The sequence below is a fragment of the Lithobates pipiens genome, unplaced genomic scaffold (assembly GCF_037356315.1).
Source record: "Lithobates pipiens isolate NorthernLeopardFrog02 unplaced genomic scaffold, aLitPip1_a1.2 Scaffold_19, whole genome shotgun sequence".
Classification (NCBI taxonomy): Eukaryota; Metazoa; Chordata; class Amphibia; order Anura; family Ranidae; genus Lithobates; species Lithobates pipiens.
Genome location: NW_027507764.1, coordinates 466,666,040 through 466,680,303, shown reverse-complemented (window position 1 = coordinate 466,680,303; position 14,264 = coordinate 466,666,040). Strand labels below are relative to the sequence as shown.

At 42.9% G+C, this 14,264-nt stretch overlaps 1 protein-coding gene across 1 annotated transcript in view; it reads right to left on the bottom strand.

The window, feature by feature from the left end:
- CUNH8orf34 (chromosome unknown C8orf34 homolog) overlaps positions 1-14,264 on the bottom strand; it is a 422,416-nt gene that overhangs the window by 30,097 nt on the left and 378,055 nt on the right. The window contains exon 13 of the mRNA XM_077492843.1: positions 261-354. Coding sequence (XP_077348969.1) covers positions 261-354 — 94 coding nt within the window. The remainder of the gene's footprint in view (positions 1-260; positions 355-14,264) is intronic.

Here is a 14,264-nt window from a genome sequence, read left to right as displayed (position 1 = left end):
ATGGTATTATTTCCCTGGGCTCTGTTTATGTGGCATCTAGTACTGTACCCTCTCCTTGGTATAGCGTATTTTTTTCATGCACTTTTAAATTAATAACAAAAAAACTTGGAAGTTTAAATCGTTACCCACTATCCATTGGAAGTCATAACTGTGAAAGCTTTGGATATTATGAAAAATACTTTATGAAATAATGGATCATTTTTCCAAAAATGTTATAAATATGTAAAAATATGGTCCTCATAGCAATGGAGGAAACTTACGTTTTTCCTTCTCTATATCCACACCTTCACTCTCTGTGTCACTTGGGAGGATCCAGGGCTGGCGAGATCCCTGCAATTGTTCATAGGATTCCTCCTAGTAAATGGTGCAGAAAATTATTTGCATATCAAACATTTATAGTTGCATCAATATTTATACAAATTATTATTTGATGCTGGAACCAACAATATTGTTAGAAATAGCTAATGCATCTTTGCCAGACTGTAACTGGACTTCTTACTGCAGTTCAGTCACCACTCATTAATGTACAACCAGGTAGCAAGCAAAAAGTCTCATCACTTTTTGAAATACTCTGAAATCTGAGTAAATAAGCAAAGCCACCTTACAATCATCTCTGAAAACCATATACTATCACTAGAAACACCTCACCAGCTTGTAATTGCATCACATGCAGAGGAAACTGGCCAGTTAAAGTGATTGTAAAGCTTTATTTTCTTATGAAAACAATAAATGTCATACTTACCTGGAGAAATAAAGAAAAAAGGTCCAAAAAAAAAGAAAACCTATGGTCGGACTTTAAAGTGGATGTAAACCCGCTGAAGTGACTCCTCGGTCATTATCGGAAGACGCCGGAGAGATTCAAGGCATCAGAGATCTATCTGTCCATGCAGAGGGCGTAATCTGCTCACTTTTGACTCCGCTCGTGAGGGGGTCCACTCGCTCTGGTAAGGATCCTCACTTACAGAACGTTCCTCTTTTGAATTAAGTTTTCTTCAGTGAAAGCTGATGGGCATTGGAATTTGTTTCTTAAATTGGACTGAGCAGCTCACTTTTTATTTATTTTTACTATACACTCATCATATTTTTTTATCTATTATTTTTTATTTTTTACACTGATCTATAAATATGGACATTGTTTGAAAAAAAAAAATAGATTGTGGTATTTTAATATTCCCTTATTGTGTCACTTTTCTATGTGTAGTGGTTCACTTTTTAGCGCAGCATATATTTTTTATTATTTAATCTGCACCATAGTGATTTGATGGTTTTGTTGCAGCTTCTGTCTATTATGCAATTGTCTAGCGTGGTATTTTCCATTATCTTAAACAATATTTTAATACTCACCTAAAGCAGCGCTGATCTCTCCCTGCAATGTCTAATCTCCCGTCTTTAGCGTTTTGATCTTCATTGCCATCACAATGTGTCGGGCACTTCCGATGACACCACCCGTTGGGACGGCAAAGTGAGAACTTTACGGCACTACGAGCCAGTCATACTGCGCATGCGCAAGAACCGGCAGTGCATGCTGGTCACTCAGCTGCACCGTATCCTGGAACAGTAGGCTTGTGGGCTTCACATACCCACAAGCAATATGGGATCTGCCAGGACAACAGAATATAAGTTTCTTTTTTATAGTAAAGTGGACATTTAAAAATCAAGTGTTATATGTGAATGTTCTGAGCTTAAGAAATGTTAAAAAAAAAAAAAAAATGAATACATGTTGTTGGAACTCCGCTTTAACGTCTAAACCGCTGGCAACAAAAGTGACTACACCCCTAAGTGAAAATGTCGAAATTGGGCCTAATTAGCCATTTTTCCTCTGTAGTGTCATGTGACTCGTTGATGTCTGCAAGATCTCAGTTGTTAATGGGGAGCAGGTGTGTTAAATGTGGTGTTTTATATTGTATGGACCCTGGCCAGTTCTCTTTGGCTGGAGCACCCCTCCCCCTCTTCATTACCTCTTATTAGTGGCCACCAGTACATAGGAGGAATCCCTTCAGTTCTCCCACATAGAGGAGTTTATCTCCCATGTTTGAGACACAGGTTCTTTCATTCTATTACTAGGGTAGGACCCACTAATTTGGGGTACTTTGTTTCAGTAAGTGGGCTTAGTACTATATGACCATATAGTGTGACCAAACCCCCGTATTTTTGAATATGTTCAGGTGTTTTTAACTAGCCTTGCAGGATAGTAATTTTTGTATGTGTGTGCTGTAATCTGTTTTGCAGTGTTAAATGTGGTGTTATCACTCTCTCATACTGGTTACTGGAAGTTCAACATGGCAAAGAACTCTCTGAGGATTTGAAAAAAAGAATTTTTGTTCTACATAAAGATGGCCTAGGCTATAAGAATATTGCCAAAACCCTGAAACTGAGCTGCAGCAAGGTGGCAAGACCATACAGTGGTTTAACAGGACAGGTTCCACTCAGAACAGGCCTCACCATGGTTGACCAAAGAAGTTGAGTGCACGTGCTCAGCATCATATCCAGACGTTGTCTTTGGGAAATAGACGTACAAGTGCTGCCAGCATTGCTGCAAGGGGTGGGGGGTCAGCCTGTCAATGCTCAGACCATACGCCTCACACTGCATCAAATTGGTATGCATGGCTGTTGTTCCAGAAGGAAGCCTCCTCTAAATTTGATGCACAAGAAAGTCTGTAAACTGTTTGCTACAGTTGATACCTCAATGATCTACAGTTCATTGAGAAAACCATAAATGCCAACACGTACTGTGACATACTGAAGCAGAGCATTATCCCCTCCCTTTGGAGACTGGACCACAGGACAGTATTCCAACATGATAATGACCCCAAATACACCTCCAAGATGACCACTGCCTTGCTAAAGAAGCTGAGGGTAAAGGTGATGGACTGACCAAGCATGTCTCCAGACCTAAACCCTATTGAGCATTATATGGGGCTTCCTCAAACAGAAGGTGGAGGAGCACAAGGTGTCTAACATCCACCAGGTCTGTGATGTCATCATGGAGGAGTGGAAGAGGACTCCAGTGTCTGTAGATATGCTTGGCCAGTCCATCACTTTTACCCTCAGCTTCTTTAGCAAGGCAGTGGTCGTCTTGGAGGTAGGTTGGGGGTCGTTATGTTGGAATACTGCCCTGCAGCCCCGTTTCGAAGGGAGGGGATCATGGTTTGCTTCAGTGTGTACATGTTGCCATTCATGGTTCCCTCAATGAATTGTAGGTCCCCAGTGCCGGCAGAACTCATGCAGCCCCAGACCATGACACTCCCACCACCATGCTTGACTGTAGGCAAATAGGTTTATCTTGGTCTCATCAGACCACAGGACATGGTTCCAGTAATCCATGTCCTTAGTCTGCTTGTCTTCAGCAAACCATTTGCAGGCTTTTTTGTGCATCAGCTTCAGAAGAGGCTTCCTTCTGTGACGACAGTCATACAGACCAATTTGATGCAGTGTGCGGCGCATGGTCTGAGCACTGACAGGCTGAACCCCCCACCCCTTCAACCTCTGCAGCAATGCTGGCAGCACGCATATGTCTAATTCCCAAAGACAACCTCTGGATATGATGCTGAGTGTGTGCACTCAACTTTTTTTGTCGACCATGGCGAGGCCTGTTCTGAGTGGAACCTGTCCTGTTAAACCACTGTATGGTCTCGGCCACCATTCTGCAGCTCAGTTTCATAGCAATCTTCTTATACCTAGGCCATCTTTATGTAGTGCAACAATTCTTTTTTTCAGATCCTCAGAGTTCTTTTCCATGGGGTGCCATGTTGAACTTTCAGTGACCAGTTTGAGGGAGAGAGAGCGTTAACACCAAATTTAACACACCTGCTCCCCATTCACACCCTAGACCTTGTAACACTAACAAGTCACATGGGAGGGGAAATGGCTAATTGGACCCAGTTTGGACATTTTCACTTTGGGGTTTACTCACTTTTGTTGTCAGCAGTTTAGACATTAATGGCTATGTGTTGACTTATTTTGAGGGGACAACAAATTTACATTGTTATGCAAGCTGTACACTCACTACTTTACATTGTAGCAAAGTGTCATATTTCTTCTGTGATGTCACATAAAAAGGATATAATAAAGTATTTACAAAAATGTGAGGGGTGTATTCACTTTTGTGAGATACTGTGTGTGTGTATATATATATACACACATACACACACACACTTTATTCTAAGTGTTTAGACATTAACCACTTCAGGACCGCCGTATTGCCATTGTACGTCAGCACAATGGCACAGGCAGGCACAATCACGTACATCTACGTGATTGCCTTCCAGCGGGTGGGGGGTCCGATCGGACCCCCTCCCGCTGTTTACGGCGGTCCGATTCGGTCCAGGAGCGCTCCGTGATGAGGGGATGGCCGTTGGTTTTCGGCCACCCCCTCTGGATCACTCCTGGCCAATGAGAAGCTTCCTCCCCTGTGTATTGTTTACACAGGAAGGAGGAAGTGATGTCATTCTCCTCGGGGCGGTCTTTTTGACCGGACTACGAGGAGAAGACTAAAAGTAAGTGTGCACCAACACTACACTGACATGTAGGTACACACAGGCACACAAACCCCTCCCCGATCCCCCCCCCGATCGCCCCCCGATCCCCCCCCAGTCACAGTGTCACTGATTGCATTGATCATTTCTTTACTGATCAATGCATTCAGTGTCAGTTGTGACAGTAAAAACTGTCAGGACAGTTAGTGTTAGGTCCAGGGTAGCCCCCTATCACCCCCCAATAAAGATTTAACCCCCTGATTGCCCCTAGAGTTAACCCTTTCACCCCCTTTTGCTAGTGTCACTAAGCGATCATTTTTCTGATCGCTGCATGTGTCGCTAGGTAGCTAGTTATTTTTTTAGGTTCACCGCCAGGTTTTTATATCGCTAGGTACCCCGATATACTACCCAATAATGGTTTTAACCCCCTGATTGCCGCTAGTTAACCCTTTCACCCCCTTTTGCCAGTGTCACTAAGCGATCGTTTTTCTGATCGCTGCATTAGTGTCGCTACAGTCGCTAGGTAGCTAGTTATTTTTTTAGGTTCACCGCCAGGTTTTTATAGCGCTAGGTACCCCGATATACTACCCAATAATGGTTTTAACCCCCTGATTGCTGCTAGTTAACCCTTTCACCCCCTTTCACCAGCGATCACAGTATAAGTGTCACTGGTGACGCTGGTTAGCCAGTTAGTTATTTAGGTTCCCCGTCAGGTTTTTATATAGCGCCAGGGACCCCCATATACTACCTAATAAAAATTTGAACCCCCTGATTGCCCCTAGTTAACCCTTTCACCACTGATCACCGTATAAGTGTTACGGGTGACTCTGGTTAGTTTGTTTTTTATAGCATTTTATATTCAAATCCGGAAGGCAGTGCTTGGTTTTCGGGGTCCCGTACGTGGCTAGGCTCCCAAAAAGTCCCCCACATGTGGTATCCCCGTACTCGGGAGAAGCAGCAGAATTTATTTTGGGGTGTAATTTGACTTCTGCCCATAGCATGTGTGAGCAATATATCATTTAGTGACAACTTTGTGCAAAAAAAAAAAAAGTTTGTAATATTCCCGCAACTTTTGGCAAAATATAAAATATTCCATGGACTCAACATGCCTCTCAGTAAATAGCTTGGGGTGTCTACTTTCCAAAATGGGGTCATTTGGGGGGGTTTTGTGCTATTTTGGCATTTTATGGCCTTCGAAACTGTGATAGGTAGTGAGGAGTTAAATCAAAAATTTGCACCCTTAGAAATCCTGAAGGTGGTGATTGGTTTTCGGGGTGCCGTGCGCGACTAGACTCCCAAAAAGTCCCACACATGTGGTATCCCCGTACTCGGGAGAAGCAGCAGAATGTATTTTGGGGTGTCATTTCACATACGCCCATAGCATGTGTGAGCAATATATCATTTAGTGACAACTTGGTGCAAAAAAAAAAGTTTGTAATATTCCCGCAACTTGTGGCAAAATATAAAATATTCCATGGACTCAACATGCCTCTCAGTAAATAGCTTGGGGTGTCTACTTTCCAAAATGGGGTCATTTTGGGGGGTTTTGTGCTATTTTGGCATTTTATGGCCTTCGAAACTGTGATAGGTAGTGAGGAGTTAAATCAAAAATTTGCACCCTTAGAAATCCTGAAGGTGGTGATTGGTTTTCGGGGTGCCGTGCGCGACTAGACTCCCAAAAAGTCCCACACATGTGGTATCCCCATACTCGGGAGAAGTAGCGGAATATATTTTGGGGTGCAATTCCACATATAACCATGGCATGTGTGAGCAATATATCATTTAGTGACAACTTTTTGTAAAAAATTATTTTTTATTTTTTTTTGTCATTATTCAATCCCTTAGGACAAAAAAAATAAATATTCAATGGGCTCAACATACCCATCAGCAATTTCCTTGGGGTGTCTACTTTCCAAAATGGGGTCATTTGGGGGGGATTTGTACTGCCCTGCCATTTTAGCACCTCAAGAAATGAGATCGGCAGTCATAAATTAAAAGCTGTGTAAATTCCAGAAAATGTACCGTATATACTCGAGTATAGGCCGACCCGAATATAAGCCGAGGCCCCCAATTTACCCCCAAAAAACTGGAAAAAATTATTGACTCGTGTATAAGCCGAGGGTGAGACATGCCTGTCCATCCCTGTGTGTCCGTCCATCCCTGTGGGTCCATCCATCCCTGTGTGTGTCCATGCATCCGTGTGTGTGTGTGTGTGTGTGTCCATGCATCCGTGTGTGTGTGTGTGTGTGTGTGTGTGTGTCCATCCATCCGTGTGTGTGTGTGTGTGTGTGTGTGTGTGTGTGTGTGTGTGTCCATGCATCCGTGTGTGTGTGTGTCCATCCATCCCTGTGTGTGTGTGTGCATGCGTGTGTGTGTGTGTGTGTGTGTGTGTGTGTGTGTGTGTGTGTGTGTGTGTGTGTGTGTCCGTGCAGCCTACCTGTGTCCAGCCTGCCTGTGTCCGTCCAGCCTGTGTCCGTCCAGCCTGTGTCCGTCCAGCCTGCGTCCGTCCAGCCTGCGTCCGTCCAGCCTGCGTCCGTCCAGCCTGCGTCCGGTCCGGCCCGTCCCGTCCCGTCCCGGCCCGTCCCGTCCCGTCCCGAGCCGAGCCTCCGTCCTTCAGCTCTTCGTCGGCGGCCATTCTAGGATTCAAAAGCCGCGCCTCCGTCGGTGATAGGCGGAACACTCAATTTCCCACTGACTGCTGGGAAATTGAGTGTTCCGCCTATCGGATGTCCGTGATAGGCGGAACACTCAATTTCCCAGCAGTCAGTGGTCCGCCTATCATGGACGTCCGCTCATCCTCATACTACGGACGAGGATGAGAGGATGTCCGTGATAGGCGGAACACAGACTGCTGGGAAATTCAGTGTTCCGCCTATCACCGACGGAGGCGCGGCCTTTGAATCCTAGAATGGCCGCTGTCTGTCTGCTCGACACGCTGATCGGGCAGACAGACAGCGATGACTCGAGTATAAGCCGAGGGGGGCACTTTCAGCCTCAAAAAAGAGGCTGAAAATCTCGGCTTATACTCGAGTATATACGGTACTCTAGTTTGTAGACGCTATAACTTTTGCGCAAACCAAAAAATATACGCTTATTGACATTTTTTTTACTAAAGACATGTGGCTGAATAAATTTTGCCCTCAATGTATGACTAAAATTTAGTTTATTCGATTTTTCTTATAACAAAAAGAAGAAAATATCTTTTTTTTTCAAAATTTTTGCTCTTTTTCCATTTATATCGCAAAAAAAAAAAATCGCAGAGGCAATCAAATACCATCAAAAGAAAGCTCTATTTGTGGGAAGAAAAGGACGCAAATTTCGTTTGGGTGCAATATTGCATGACCGCGCAATTACCAGTTAAAGCAGCGCAGTGCGAAATTGCAAAAAGACCCCTGGTCCTTAAGGTGTTTATTGGTCCGGAGCTGAAGTGGTTAATGAGATACAGCCATTCAACTTAAACTAATATATCTCTAGCTCTACACCTCAACACCTCTAGCTAAGCAGCTACAGTACAAGAAGTAGCTTGGCATTATTATATTGTGTAGGACTGAATGGCGATCCTAAATTTTTGAGCTTGTCCTCTCTTCTATTTAAGAGGGCAACAGTGCCAGGACAAGGTCATGTAGAGCCCAGAGTGAACATGCCAAATTGTGTGCCCCCTCCCCTCCAAGATGCATGAGCATTATGTGTCAGCAAAATCCCCCCACCCCCCACACACAAAAACACTGTACACTAATCTGCATGCCTACCCCCCTAAGCATAAATCCCCCCCCTTATCCCAGTACAAATCCTCCCCCTGCTAAAATCCCCCCTTTCATCACCAATCTTTGTTCCCCATACCCCAATTCCCCCCCAAAAAACAATTCACCCCACCCTAACACACATCCTCTACCTCTATACCTCTAAAATTTCCCCTCCTTGTACAAATCTTCTCCCCCGCCTTCAAATCCCCCCTCCCAGTGCAAATCACTCCAAAATCTCCCTATAGCACAAATTTCCCATATTTTCCCTTATAGAACAATGCTTACCCCCTGCTGCCTCCATATTTGCCCAGGACAACTGCCTCTCCTGCCCACCTCTTGTCCCGGCCCTGAAGGGCAGGCTTCCTCGTGCCAGAGCTTTCAGCAAGGTGAACAGTGAGTAGCATAGTACTGACATAACCAAATGTCACTCCATATCTACAATGCCTTAGATCTTACACAGCAGATATACAACTATAAGGGTGTATGCACAGGAGTGTCCAGGCAACCCTAACATACCAGAAAGTGCACTGTTATTTTTCATAAAGAATTGCAGACAAAGGGTAGATTTTTGGGGTACTTTTTAGGCACAATTAAAATGTATGTTCCCTATAACATAGGAATTCTTGAGTTTTTGAGTTCAGTCCCACCTAAACCTTAGTACCTGCACTCCTAAAAACTTAGAAGACATCAAGAAATTGACCAGAGCTCAGTGAATTTTGCACTACATTTCACAAAAATAGATTACAATGCTGCAGATCTAAACACTTAGGCTTGGTTCACACTTGTAGGGCTGGTTGTGGGTGCAGGAATTGCACCTGTACCTGCACCAGAAACTACCCGCAGCCAATGTGCTCTTTTACAGATGCAAGCGGCTGCCATTCATTCTTAACAGCATTCAATGCATGTAAACATACAGTGCGTTTGCAGGTGCGGAATTCCCTTGTGGCTGCAGTTTTAAAAATGGTTAAGGGACCTTTTTTCTGCATTTTCTGTAGGTACAGCAGCCGATGCAAGTAAACAGGCTGCTATGCCCAAGCAAACATGGGCCATGCCAACCACATAGGTGTGAACCTAGCCTTAGGCTGGCCATAGATGCTTTATTTATGTTGTTCAGCCAAGGGCTGATTGAAAAAAAAAGAAGTGATTCCCCCAGCCCCACATGCAAGGTGAATGGAGGAATCCTCCTTTCTGTGCCATTGTATTCGGAAAGCAGGACTATGCACTAATCAGCATCTGCTGCCAGCTGATCGAGAAAAAATTTGCAACAATCCCATTTGGCAGAAGTCAATGGTTAGATTGAATTCTGCCGAACATAAATGGCCATAGATGTATCAAAATTTTGTTCCTGTTGAACCATCCAAATTTCAATCCAGCTATAACCAGCCTAATGCCATGACTAATTGCTAGTGATAGAACAAGCACGGGAACTGTAAAACCAGATCAGCAAGTCCATTGCTCTTACCAGACCAGTTTAGGTGACATTGGATTCCACAGTGAACATTATATAATTTTTCTGTACACACGTTGAGTAACAAAACATACTGTGTTAGGCTTTACTACACACAGTTAAAACCGTATTATAAGCCTTATAGAACATTTTACAGCACGCACCACCTGTAGTGCAGTAGTGGGATGCAGTACATGACTTTACACTTGGCAGTATTTTACTGGAGATCATAAAATTTAGCTATTTTATTTGTGTGTGTGTGTTCCCATTTATCTATAATTGCTATCTTGGCACAGCATTTAAAAAAATAATTACATTCATTTTATCTCATTTGGAAGGCGTGTGGGAGTTGATCCATGACTTCCAGACATACAACCCCTTGGCTAACAAGATATCTGCATTTTTATGCAAATAGAATTATCAAAAAATGCATTTTGTTGCTTCCTGTGGAAAACTGCAATTATCTAAGTGTTTGTTGATGGTCACGGAGATAATATAGTCCATGTGACTGTTCTGATTAAGGGCTATAGCGTGGACAAAAATATTAGGGGCTACAAATATAGTAGTTCATCAACAGGTCACTGGCATAGAAACAAAAACAAAGTTCTCCTGATTTCCTCCGTGTCCTTACTTCCTATGAACAGAAAAGTTGAATGAAACCATGTTCATTACCAGATCAAACATATGCAAGTGATAACATTATCTTGTTTTCTTTACTCATTGTTGAAGAAACATTTTTGTAGTTTGGGTAGAAGACCTAATTGAATCTAAGGCCTGTCTGATTACTTTACAGATTTTATCACAGCCAAGATCTTCAGTTCACCCTGGTTGAATTTCAAACAACTCATAATTATATTAAAGAGATCCAGAGCTGCAATTTTAGATTTTACCTGCAGCTCCACTTTCTGAGAAATGTTAATATCATGGCTTGATCAGAAAATGCAATGATTGTGTTTTTACTTCAGTCTTCCAAGCATCATAAACAAAGGGATCGGGACTCTATCATTGTTCATAGAGGGGCTGTGGAAAATTGGGGACACATCGCTAATACTAGTGAAAGTGGTCCCAATCTGATAAGGGATTTCCTTAGGCATTAATCGTGGTTTAATATATACTATGCTGTGGTGATAAACTTTATCGAGCCGCCAACACAGCTTCTAGGCAAAAAAGCTTAAATAACTAAAGGAAAAAAATGTGTAGCGCTATGCTAAAGACAAAAATATAAGATTATACGTGTCACCATATAAATCCTTGGAAAGAAAGAACCATATTTCCTAGTGTTAAGTAAACATAAATCACCAAAGCCACATTTAAATAATCAGACATTTGAATTAGAAATATAAGTGAAAAAATATATGTGAATAATTATCATTAACAGATAATATTCAGAAAAAGTGCATGTGCTAAATAAGTCTCAAAATGTGAAGTCTAATGGTGAATTTGTAGGAAGATCAACTTTCCCAAAAACAACTTTCAAAGACAATGCGTGCTCTTCTTACATGCAACACTCCCACCACCGTGAGACTGGGGGAGGCTTACCAGAGGACTTGGACTTAGTCAGGCGTATGCCTTCCAAGTCTTGTAGGCTTTATATATGGAATATACCCAATGGGTGTAGATATTCCTTGGGCTCAGCTTGCACCACCACATCAAATAGGCGAAAAATTAGTTATTGTCCAGTGAGAGATGGGGTAGTAGTCTCTGGTAGTCTTTGGTTTACAGATGTGAGCACATGGCTTGCTGCTGCCATCTTTCTTTGTTCTATGTACGGGACTACTACCCCATCTCTCATTGTACAATAACACATTTTTCGCCTATTTGATGTGGTGGTGCAAGCTGAGTCAGAGGAATATCTATACCCATTGGGTAGATTCCATATATAAAGCCTACAAGACTTGGAAGGCATACGCCTGACTAAGTCCAAGTCCTCTGGTAAGCCTCCCCCAGTCACACGATGGTGGGGGTGTTGCATGTAAGAAGAGCACGCATTGTCTTTGAAAGTTGTTTTTGGGAAAGTTGATCTTCCTACAAATTCACCATTGGACTTCACATTTTGAGACTTATTTAGCACATGCACTTTTTTCTGATTATTATCTGTTAATGATCATTATTCACATATATTTTTTCACTTATATTTATAATTCAAATGTCTGATTATTTAAATGTGGCTTTGGGGATTTATGTTTACTTAACACTAGGAAATATGGTTCATTCGTTCCAAGGATTTATATGGTGACACGTATAATCTTATATTTTTGTCTTTATCATAGCGCTACACATTTTTTTTCCTTTAGTCATTTCCTTAGGCATTCCCTTAATAAGGGAACCTCTCCCACGATGGACATGTATCATAGTGTTTTTCAAATAACACTCTAATGCCTAAATCTTGTCCCACCTCAAGCCATGAGAAGCAAGAGTCTGCACAGAATAGGTAAGAAAAGAAAAGAGGAAGGAAGAGCAAGAAAGATAAAGGAAGAGTGAGAAGAGAAAATAGCAATGATATGAAGATATAGCCACTTGATACTGTTATGCTGGGTATACATGTACTGAAATTCAATGGGTTCAGCAGGAACTGGCCAACTTTCTGTATGTATGTTCTCCTCTCTGCTCAACAGAATCCGGTCCAACGTCTTCTGTGGAACAGTCATGCTGGAAAACAAGCATTTGATTTGTGCTTGCAGCCATTGTCCCATTAGTGAGATTTTCCTTTACTGTCTTATAGCCAAAACAGTAATTAAGAGACAATTCCTTCAAGGTAAGGGAATTCCTTGTTGTTAACAGTGCCACCAGTATTAGTGTCCCCATTGGAACATTTCCCCTCTATTAGTGTTCTGATGAGAACCCAAAATTTGTGATTTTCTTTTACTTTCACAGAAAGCAAATAAAAACCTGACGAGTGTTCGAATTCCTCTCCACTATATCCAAAACTAAAAAAAGTTTTGCCTTTAGTTATACTTTAATAAAGATGCAATGGGCAAAACATCAACATTTTTAAAGTAGTCCTAGGCTGGGTTCACACTAGCGTAATGCGGTAACCAACGTGATTCCAGTGCCGGTTGCTGTATCGCATAGATCTCGCAGACGGTTCACACTGCTCTATGCGAACCACTGCGGGTGTCAATAGAAAGTTAATGACACCCCCAGATTTACATATGGCAGTGCGAACTATCAAATTGATGCAAGAATTGGATCGCATGGATGTGAACACTCACGCAATCCGACTCGAGGGTGAACCAAAAAATGGGTCCTGCACCATTTTGGTGTTAATGCAATGCAAGTTCAGCTATACAATATGTATGGCTGAATTTGCATGACATATACATCACATGTGATCTGCACAGCCGTGTGGTGTGAATCACATGCAATGTCTAACGCACCAGTGCGAATCCAGCCTTAGAAGTATTTATGATCTCTCTCAGGGATCACAGTACATCCCTTCAGTGTGCTGTAGTTGCCTTTCTCTCTCCTGAAGGACAGAATAATCTTTATTGAGTACCTACTTACTGGTCTGAGTCGTCACCTCCCCCCATGCTCGCCTCCAGGACTTTTCCAGAGCCTCTCCAATCCTATGGAACTCCTTACCCTAATCTGTCCAATTATCTCCTACTCTATTAGCTTTTAGACAATTCCCGAAAACCCTCCTCTTCAGAGAAGCCTATCCTACCCACACCTAACCTATTTTAATTTTCTCCATCAGCTAATTTTTTCCCATCAGCTAATTTTTCCCCATCAGCTCATCCCCCACAGTTATCACCTTTTGTTTCACTTGACCCTCCCTTCTAGATTGTGAGCTCTAACGAGCGAGCAGGGCCCTCTGATTCCTCCTGTATTAAATTGTATTGTAACAGTACAGTCTGTCCTCATGTTGTAAAGCGCTGTGCAAACTGTTGGCGCTATATAAATCCTGTAAAATAATATTAATGCAAATCCTGGTACCTGTGTAGTTCTTGGCTGAGTTACAAATGTCCCAAAGCACCTGCTGCAGTCTCTCACAGTGTGATTGCTACAAAGTTAAAACCGTTAAAGTGGAGCTCCACCCTAAAGTGGAACTTCTGCTCACTGGAACCCTCCCCCCCTCCGGTGTCACAATTGGCACCTTTCAGGGGGTGCAGATACCTGTATAGTACAGGTATTTGCACCCACTTCCGGCATAGATAGCCGCAGATTCTGCGGGTATTTACGCCACTTCCTGCGGGTCCTCTGCTGTCTGCTGGGAAACACACAGATCCCAGAGACAGCGGGGGCCATCCTTATTGAGCAGCGCGACTCGTGCAAGGCTGCACTTCTTGATTCCCATACCGAAGATGGCGGCGGCAGCACCCGAGAGCCGATCGAGAGATCGGCTTCGGGTGCCGACATCCTGGGCGCACTGGGCGGGTAAGTGTCCTTATTTTTAAAGTCAGCAGCTGCAGTATTTGTAGCTGCTGACTTTTAAAAACAAAAAACGGCGGAACTCCCGCTTTAAGAGATTATTGTGGTTAGATCTCTAGGAAAGCGGAGAGTAAGGCCCCCTTCAGACAGGGTAGACTCCTCTGATCCCCACTGAGCAGGCGGATAACACCATTTTAGAGCGGTTGATGATGACGACACCAATATTCA